Source organism: Caloenas nicobarica, chromosome 5 (genome assembly GCF_036013445.1).
Source record: "Caloenas nicobarica isolate bCalNic1 chromosome 5, bCalNic1.hap1, whole genome shotgun sequence".
NCBI classification, from domain to species: Eukaryota; Metazoa; Chordata; class Aves; order Columbiformes; family Columbidae; genus Caloenas; species Caloenas nicobarica.
This window is the reverse complement of record NC_088249.1, coordinates 64756705-64767195: the sequence shown is the minus strand read 5'-3', so window position 1 is coordinate 64767195 and position 10491 is coordinate 64756705. Positions and strand designations below refer to the sequence as shown.

Below are 10491 nucleotides of genomic sequence, written 5' to 3'. Positions count from 1 at the left end.
GATGTGTTTGTTGTATCCAAGTCATGGAAGTCGTTTGGGGAAGTTAAACAGATGGATGCGTTTTGAAATTCAGCGGCATCTCTTTCCGCATCTGTAACGTCGTCGCTTCATGTGCCCACCGGGAGAGAAGGGAACAGAGCATCTGATAAATACTTTGCCTATGACAAGCTGACCCATTTGCCAACAGCCAATAATACACTAGTGTTATGACAGGAATGATTGACTACTCCTGCTTTTACAGCAGAGTCATTCGAGTTTCCAGACAGTTGTCTTTTTTTTTTTTAATCTTGGACTAGCTTGAACACAGGTTGTTTTACTGCTGGAATAAACAAACCTCGTGTTCGTTCTCATACAGCTGTCTCAGAATATAGAAAATCATTCCATCAGTTGAATTCCATCTGTCTGAAAAAAAAGGTTGTCTATTACAATGATCTTACCACTAAAATGGCAAGAGGAAATACGAAATACAGAAACATTATCTCTCAGTGCTATGCCTTCTGTTTGATGTTTGTTTTCCAATGATAAACATCAGCCAGATCTTTCTTGGGGGTGATACAGTGTATTAGGGCTGTGTGGGGTTTTGACACTGACATCTTCCCAAAATATTCCAAACACTGAGAGCAGCATTATTAAAAATGACCTGATGTGGTGTGTAAGGTAAATGCAAAGCTGTTGGGTCTGTGTACTGTAGTGTTAAACAGTGTGAGTTCAATACAGCATCTTGGGTAAAATTCGGGGTTGCAGGAAACCTTAGGACAGAATAATATCCTGTCATTTGAAAAAACTAAAATTGATTAAATGTTGAAATATCAAAGCCTTTTAAGGCAACAAACGTATGCAATCATTACATTGGGAACTTCCTTTGTTTTGGTATGAAACAAAATACTAGGACAACATACTGTTACTTTTTCGTGTCGTTTTTGGGTAGTGGATATTACAGAAGGCTGACTTGAGTTATGTCTGTGTAAATGTGAAGAAGTTTCACTGAAAAGTCTGACTTGAAAATTTCAGTAGGACCATTAGTGTGCTGCAAATTTTACCTTCTAAGGATGTGCGTTTATTTTCCATAAACATCAAATCAAGACTAATCTTTCTTTAAAGGAGCCGTAGAGGTCGGCAACGTTCATATCGGGGCATTGTGTTAAGCACTTTCTTTGTTTCCTTTTATATCATTGTGAACAATCTAGGTATATATACATATATATATATATATTTTTTTTTTTTCCTGGCAGCATGTTCAGAAATAGCTGGTGTTTGTAACATTGCAATTAATCACCGTGACATTCTATGGTGCATTGCAGGTGACCTGCAGCAGTGAACTGCTCCCCAGTGGTTGCCCTGGGGGAATCCTCTCTTTTTTTATTTTGGCTTGTAGGGAAGAGCGGCTGCCTGGGGCCTTTGGTTGTGCAGTGTACTTGGCAGAGAGTGGGATGCTATTTGTTGTTCTCTTGATATCTAGCTGGAAATTGGTGACACCACAAGCATCACTTCCACGGCTGCAGAACTGCCCTGTGCATCATCAACTGAAGGGGATGCGTAGGCTCAGTATACAAGAGGATTTTTTTAATATAAATTGATTGGTAATGTGTCCTGATGGGAAGGGAGATAATGTGAGTATAGGATGGCACTGGAATTGTCATCTAAAGAAGATTTTGATAAATACTTCTAATTTGGAATCCGGATTCTGATGTTGGCCGTAGAGAAACTGCACTGATTTAAAGCAGGTGAAAATGTGACTCTCCCTCTTTAGTTTGAATAGTGATACTTTGCTCGTTACAAAACAGCTGAAGTTGCTTCATGATAATCTGGCCAATTCGTGTTTGTTCAATACTGCTGATGTGGGAGGGACGGGTGGCAGCCGAGGCTGGGTTGGAATGCTTAAGCAGATCCCGTTGAAAAAAAAGGCTCTGAAACATAGACTGCTCTTCCCATCTGCTTCTTTCTACCTTTAGGCTCTGGCAATTATTTTCAATGATGGAGCAGGTGTATTTGAAATGTGCCACCAAGGGACAGCAGGGTTGCAGAAGGTGATGATGAGAAATTGCTGGCTTGTGAGCAGTGGAATTTTTTCCCCTGCCACTTCTCAAGAAGGCAGAACAGCAGCACAGGGAAGAGAGCATTTTTTAGGTCCTTTTCTTCACCTTTCATCTTAACTGGATGGTTCTTAAAGTCAAGAGTAGTATGTGGTATTTGGATCATCGTCACCTTTTTCCTGTGATATTCTCATTAGTCACAGATGTTTTCTTTGCTTTTTCCAAATATGTGAAGCCATGGGCAATGTCAAATCAGACGTAAAATAATATAGGAGATAGTACTATGAACCTTCTGGAAACAAAGGACACACGAATAGCTTGAGAATACCCAGATGTACATCTCTGTTGGGAAGACGTAGTTTGCAAGGATCTTTCTAAAATAGTATTGAAATATTTATTCCAGGTGCTGTTAGTGGTATGGAAAGATGATATGACTTCTTACAGTCACAGACGTTAAGAGATACGAAAGCCGAGGTGAGCTATAGGTTGGCATGACAAAGCCAGGCTGTTAGGGTCATAAAGATTATTCACCCGTATATGTATTACACAGTGGTTACTGCTGTGACTACACCATAGACATACAACATGCATCCAAATCTTACAGCTCTGCAGAAAGCATTAATTGAAATAAACTCTTGCATTTCTCATCCCTTTCACTCCTGTTCCTGGTGAGTTTAAGTCTGAGGAATGAACTCGACATGCAAAGTCAGAGAGATGGACCTTTTCAAAGCCACAGAACCCCTGTCAGTGTTTCTGTCCCCAGCCAGCTGAGCCCAATTTTTATTAGATTCTGAGAAACTGGTAGGGCTGCAGATCCAAAAGCAACAGAAATATAATGAAATCAAAGACGTAGCATTTGCTATGACAATCGAAATTTGTGTAGCTTTTGTGTGAAGCACTACCAGAAGTAGATTTGTGTAAAATGTCACGTAGTGCAGTGATAAATGCATCAGGAAGTAAAAATATGAGTCTGGAACAAGGTGGGAAAAGTATTTCAGTGCAGTCGTGATGCCAGCTCCTACTGTTCGTGCTCACATTACAAAACCGTGAAGTGTTCTGGTATAGAAGCAGGGTTAAATACGAGCATTGTTCAGAAGATGCTCATTTAAAATGGTGCCATTTTGTGTCACCGTGCACAAGTGTCTGCCTGTGTCACTGGTGTGGTTAGTGAAACTTTCTACACATCATCTGAAAATGAGCGTGATGGGTGTTCTTGTGCAGGTGGAACTTAGCTTGTGTATTTGTTAAAACATGACACTGTTATAAAACGGGGTGGAATTAAACCCAGCGTGAATTAGAAACGTGTCAGGGGATTACAAAAGGGATTTTAGATCAGAATTAGTGTAGTGCAGACAAGATTTCTGTGAAAAGAACTGGGCAGAGAACCAAGGTTTCCTCCTTTTCTCTCTGCTCTATATAAAGAACTCACATGTACAGATTATAATTGCTGTGGTGAGACGATGCCAAGTTATATAATGCTTGTACCCACATTCCTCTTTCCTAACCTCTACTGCTCCTCTTCTGGGAACACAACAAAAAATTAGGAGCTTGATCCCATTTACACCTTTATGGATTCTTTCATGAAATGGTGACATAAATCTGTAGGCAGGGTCAAGCTTTTACATATTTGATACACTGATCGGGGACAAAAGATGGATGCCAATGTGCAAAATGCCTGCAGTACCAAAAATAGGTCCGTATTTATTCCCGTCATAACTTCAGTTGAGTTGGTGGAGTTGTGCCAAGGCTGAATATACGCGCAGTCCATAGGAACAGCTGTCGCCTGGCAGGAGCAACGTTTGGCGACAATGGCTTTGTAAGAACGATTAAGCCTTCCAATATTGACAGTATGCGGTGACTATTTTAGGAATATCCACCTCGGCTTATAACGATTTTCTGGGAGATTACAAATACATCGGTAATGCCTAAAAGACGAGGATAGCATTGATCAAGGTATTTTCAAGCCTTGAGTTTAGTTCCATCAGCAGTTCTGAACCACCAGAGCAGTTAATGAGGTGTTCTAATTGATATAATAATTCTACATAGTTTTTGCACTTACACTAATGTGACATTTGGCTTCGCTGAGGATGGATATTAACCACGAGTTGAAAGGAAGGTCTGATTCTCTGATCCTTTGCTACATTTCATAAAGCTTTTAATTTTATTTGCAGTCACCACATGCAATCCATATAGGCATTTCCTTTCCACTTGGGTCTAGAGCCCCTGTTGGGTTGTTAATTGATAGTGTATGAACAATGAAAGCAGCTTCAATAGTTTTACTGTTCCAGAAACATTCACCTCATTCAGAAAGATCATCTGTTCAAGAGCAGCCAACCCTGGTTTTTGTTCTGTTTACTGGCTTTGTTTTGGGCAATGTGCTGACTTGCCTACAAGCTCTTCAAATCGCGTATTCAAATAGTTTCCACTGATGTGTTAAAGTCTCTGGTTCGCATGAGTCTGCTCACTAAAATTTTGAGACTATTCAGCCAGTTCTCTACACCAAATACTTGGCACTTGAGATGATGCTACGTGGTGCTAAGTAGCCACAGCTTGAATCCTGAGCTTAAAAGTTAGTCCTATAAACCAAGTTACCAGGAGGTTTTGTGTGTATTTTGTTGTTGTTGGGTTGCTTTTTTTCCTAACAGGGAATTAAAGTGCTTGTTTATAACATTTTCCCTCCATATTCCCCCATTTGGGGAGTGTGCGGGTGCTCGCTGGACTCCAGGCAGATAAGGGAGAATATTGTGATTATTCAAGCAAAGATGCTCATCAAACTTCAAGCTGCAAGGGAATGTTCCCCTAGTTAGTGGCTTGTCTGACATTTGTGGCTGGAAGGAATGAAGCTCTTGCTTTTTAGTTAGATAATTTGCCTGCTTTTTAATATTACTTACTCATCTTAGAGCTTAGATACAGAAATTTGCTTGATTCAAAATAGGGTAAGGAAAAACTGGTTGGGCTTTGCAAGGAAGATAAGGAAGATGGGTTCCTGGATCCCACTGACTGCCCAAGAGAAGTAGTTTATTTAAAAAATCCTAGCCTTAAAACCTGGTAAAAATCAATTATATTAAACCAAAACAAACAAAAAACCCCAAACCAACCAACCATAACAACAACCAACCAACAAAAGTCAAACACAAAAAACCCAACCAAACAACAAAAACCCAAACAAAACCGACAACCAACTTGTCAGTTCCAAAGATAGACTCAACTTGATGTTGCCCATTTTTGCAGATGTAGCCTGTAATGTGACATATTCCCAATTTATGACCTCATGGTATGGCTGCACTACCACTGGATACAGTATGTACCTTTCAGTGGCTTTATGCCATGGTGTTTGGATATAAAAAGCAAAATATACATAACATAAAAAAACAGGTATTAGATGACAATGGAGTAATTATGCAAACTTTTCTCTTAAATAGCTGGTTTTTACTGAATCATAATAAGAGAAGCAGTAATTCTAGGTCACTCTCCAAATGTGTTACCACGAACTCACATTAAGCTTTGGTAAAGAAGGGCTTGGTCTGTGTTATAAGCTCAGCAAAATAATTATCAGGAGCATGGATTGATTGTATTCAGAAGACATCATCTTCACTTCAGTAGGCAGGACTGCACACCAAGAAAAAATAATTTCTTCTAACTGTGAAATATTCAATCCACCATCACCACAGGGTTGGATTCAATAATTGTTAAAGGAGCAATGAAAGGAATCCTTTTCTTTTGCTCAAATTAAGTTTGTGTCTGGTTTGGTACCCTGTAACCTGGCCAGTTTTCCGAGATGAAAACAGAACAACAAAAACTGGCAAGTTCTGTGCATCTGGGATTGGTGGCCTGAACCTCATAAAATGTGTAAGTGAAGAACAGAACATAAAGCTGTCAAGTAGATCTTCTAATAGCTTTTAAACATTACTATATTTTGTGGCTAGACCTAAAATTAGCCTTGTTTTCAGACTTGGATCTTTTTCAAGTTTTTCATACTTCAGCCCAACCTTCTTTTAGCCAGCAAGGCTGAATTTTCAGCACTGAAAAATGGAAATGGTATCGGAGCATTTGACACATTTCTGCTCCTGTAACTACCAGTCCTTTCATTCTTCATCGAGCTATTAGGCTTCGAAATGTTCTATGTAGTTGTGCTTGGGCTGACACTGTGCACAGGGGAGTAAACATGAGAAGATCCATCTCCGTGAGGTGGATGAACAGAGATGTGCAGTTTCCAATCTGAGATTAGTGTATAAAGAGACTAGGGGGAAAGCAGTTACTCATAAAAACAGCAACAACAACAACAGCAAATTACCCTCTTCGAGGTCATACAAAGCAACCTGCGGAGTTGGTCTATGTGAAAGCAGATGCGCCGAAAAATCCCAGCAACAACGAAAACTCTTGTGTGCTGTGGGAACTTGAATTACACAATCAGGGGACAGTGCTAAGCAGGAGAGGTGGCAAACTGCAGTGATAGTTTGTCCAGGCTTTGCTCTCGGTTTTAAATAATCTAGTTCATGTAAGACACCTCAAACAAACAAACTCCCCAAACCAGCAACAACAACAAAAACCCCACGTAGTACAGCCGATGTCTTCTGAAACTGTGTTTTGTTGATAGAGACAGAGCATTTTTACATTGCGATGTTGAGGAAGAATGGTACTTTATCATGAGCAGAACACGCTTTCTGACTTCAATTTCCAGTTCTGCCACTTACTCACCATGTAACCCCAGGTAGGTCATTTGAGATGACATCCACAGAAGGATCCAGGATGTACCTCTCATCTGATTTCCATTTCCTAAAATGCTACGCTAATCCTGCTGCCTAACCCTGGAGACACCCACAATCCAGAAATGCCTCATTTTTCTGTCTGAAAGAGTCTCAGGTGTAAAAACCTGGAGTTTGCACATTTAAAACCTTCCCAAAAGTCCTAGTGATGGCCAGGCAGGACGCAGCTCCCCTTGCAATGGGTGGTGGGGTGTGTTTCAGACCTGCTTCCCTGGGTAGCTCCGTGGGTTGGACGCTCACCCAGCTTGTATTTCATATATTTCAAGGGTGGGTTCATTGCATCTCCCTGCTTGCTGGGATCACTCCTGTCCCTGCCACCCTGCGGGTGGTACAGGGATTCGGTCTTCGGGCAGTGGGCGAGGTGGGAATAAGGAGCTGAAGGAAATGTCCCTGCTCGGGAAATAATGCCTGTGAGGACAGACTGAGAGAGTTGAGGTGTTCAGCCTGGAGAAGGGAAGGGTCCACAGAGACCTTTCCATACTTAAAAGGAGCCCTACAAGAAAGATGGGGACAGACCTGGGGGTCCTGGTGGACAGCAGGATGACCATGAGCCAGCACTGTGCCCTTGTGGCCAAGAAGGCCAATGGCATCTTGGGGTCTATTAGAAGGGGGGTGGTTAGTAGGTCGAGAGAAGTTCTCCTTCCCCTCTACTCTGCCCTGGTGAGACCTCATCTGGAATATTGTGTCCGGTTCTGGGCCCCTCAGTTCAAGAAGGACAGGGAACTGCTGGAGACAGTCCATCGCAGGGCAGCAAAGATGATTAAGGGTGTGGAGCATCTCCCTTATGAGGAAAGGCTGAGGAGCTGGGGCTCTTTAGCTTGGAGAAGAGGAGACTGAGGGGTGACCTCATTAATGTTTATAAATATATAAAGGGTGGGTGTCACGAGGATGGAGCCAGGCTTTTCTCGGTGACGACCAACAGTAAGACAAGAGGTAATGGGTTCAAGCTGGAACACAAGAGGTTCCACTTAAATTTGAGAAGAAACTTCTTCTCAGTCAGGGTGACGGAACACTGGAACAGGCTGCCCAGGGAGGTTGTGGAGTCTCCTTCTCTGCAGACATTCCAACCCGCCTGGACGCCTTCCTGTGTAACCTCATCTGGGTGTTCCTGCTCCGGCGGGGGGATTGGACTGGATGAGCTTTCGAGGTCCCTTCCAATCCCTAACTTTCTGTGATTCTGTGACTTTTTAGCAGGGCCTGTTGTGATAAGACAAGAGCTGCTGGTGTTAAACTAGAAGAGGGGAGATTCAGGCCAGACATGAGGAAGAAATATTTTACTCGGAGGGTGGTGAGAGCCTGTCCCAGGTTGGCCAGAGAGGTGGTGGCTGAACCATCCCTGGAGACATCCCAGGCCAGGCTGGACGGGGCTCTGAGCAACCTGAGCTGGTGCAGATGTCCCTGCTCATGGCAGTTGGGGCGCTGCGGGAGCTCTGAAGGTCCCGTCCAACCCAAACCATTCTGTGATTCCGTGATACCCAGGGCTGTGATGAGGATGTGATTTAAAATGCACGTTTCACTTCCACATCTCATGTTGGCTTTGTGAGATCACTCCGGGGCACCTTCGCCCTATCTATAATGTAAGAAGCCTCTGTGGTAACTCAAAGCCTTTGGCTGTCTGAAAATTAGGTGTTGTGGTGGTGTATATCCTGCTGCCAAAACCCCCTTACGAGTCCTAAGGCATCTCTTGGTTTTCATACTGATAATCCTTGGTGGTCCAGGATGGTGCTCTGTGGGCAGAGAGATACGGGCAACTCTCAAATGTGTCATGCGTAGGGGGTCAGGAGACTGTAAGGGATGGTGGCATCTGCAAAGCAGCACGGGGAGGAACCTGTGACAATGACAGAAAGAATCCAAAAAGCCAAGTGTTGCTATAATAGGGCTGCATTACTCACTGTGCTTATTCAAATTCCTGTTGACGCTGGCAGTGGCGGTTTTCCCGAACAGCAACGAACAATGAGTCATCTCCAGGTGTTTTTATTTGAAAGCGCTTTTTTTTTTTTTTTTTTTTTTTTTTTTTTTTTTTTTTTTTTTTAAATTTCAAAAAGAAACCGGTTCGCAGCTCCCTCCGGGCATCCCTCCCGCTCCGGGCATCCCTCCCCCTCCGAGCCGCTTTGCCGGGGGCTCCCTGCCCGCCGCAGGACTCGAGGCCGCTCCTCCCCCTGCAGAGAGCACTGATTTATTTATTATTTGGTGTGCGTTCCCGCTCGGAGCAGGCGGGGCCGATCCGGGGCCGCCCCCGCCGGGCAGAGGCGCGGGATGCGCCGGGCGGGACCCCGCTCCACTGCGGGAGGGGAAAATGAACCGGCGGCTGCTTTCCCTTCCCTCTGACAGCTGAATTAATCGGTTTTTTTTTTGTTTTTTTTTTTTTAAATCCTCCAGCACTGGAGGGAGCCGGGAAATTTGGTGGCCATTGGCGTATTTTTATTTAAAATTGCTACCGGCGGACGTTCCTCCTTCTGCTCCGGCAATCGTTGTCCTGTTCGCAGCTACTAAGGCTTAAGAAGCTTGGTTCTCTAAGGCTCGTATCCAAGGGCATCAGTCATTAACACACTGAGCTACATCTGCTTCTTGGCTAAGACTGAAGAAAGACATCCTTAAGCTGGAAATCCTGCTCACTCGCTCTCCAGTGTGTACGGAAGGGGAAGCATATGCAGCAGCAGGTTCCTTTTTATTTTATTCCAAAAGGCTGCCTCACTTCGGAGATGCAGTGACGAGATAATGGAGTGAAAGTCTCTCATTTCCAGGGAAGAAAATTACAGGAGTCAGCCAGAGAAAGGAAGGAGCAAGTTAAATAACAGCAGAAATAGGAAGGAGGACTGCGGTGAAGAACTGAAAATAAAATTAGAGGAAACAGGTGGAAGGCTGGTGTAAAGCTGGGAGATATTTTAGGCTGAAAGTAGTGTGGGTTTATTTTATTTTTTTTCTTTTCTCCTTTTTCTGTATTATTATTATTTTTTTATTATCGGTTTTAAATTCTAAGCTGGTTTTGGAGATCCCTGCAGTAAACCAGACTGCTCCAGTGTAGAGCATCTTCCCCACCGTGTGCTTTTCTCCCTCCCTGCCTGCTGTCTCTGCTGTTGCCGCTGCTGACAGAAACGTGTTAGGAAAGCAGAAAGAGAAAATGCCAGCCATCCTGGTAGCCTCCAAAATGAAATCGGGACTACCTAAACCCATACACAGCGCTGCTCCGATCCTGCACGTCCCGACGGCCAGGACCATCCCACAGCCCTGTTACCTGAAGTTTGGGAACAAGGTGGAGGTGACGAAGCCATTGTATTCCAGCCAGATCCCTCTCAAATCTCCGAATGGACAAGAGAACGCAGGAGATGGGCTCCCACCAAGGAAGAGCTGCTCGGTAGAGAACGGATTTGACACACAGGTTAGAAGGCACCAAACCTTGGGGAGGTGTATGTGGGAATTTATGTCTGTACTGAATGTGTGCAGCAGGTTTTCTGAGGCAGACAGTGGTGTGACCAGCAGTGAGAGAAGGGCTGCATGTGTGTGTGTGTGTAACAACATCTGTGGGCAGCGGTGGAATGTTTTATATTCCGCATAGTGGCATGTGTTACCGAGGGGTGGCTTTGTAATTTTGTCAGCATGGTGGAGCTGACGGGGTGGGGAGAGCTGGAGCCCTGTGTGCCCTTTGCCTCCGTCGCCTCCTCTATCGCCTTTGCTTCAACTTGGGGGATTTG

General features: G+C 43.8%; 1 protein-coding gene across 2 annotated transcripts in view; it reads left to right on the top strand.

The window, feature by feature from the left end:
- Positions 1–9920: 9920 nt before the first annotated feature.
- NAV2 (neuron navigator 2) overlaps positions 9921–10491 on the top strand; it is a 212962-nt gene continuing 212391 nt past the window's right edge. For both annotated transcript variants that reach the window (XM_065637002.1, XM_065637001.1), the window contains exon 1: positions 9921–10178. In XM_065637002.1, coding sequence (XP_065493074.1) covers positions 9921–10178 — 258 coding nt within the window. The remainder of the gene's footprint in view (positions 10179–10491) is intronic.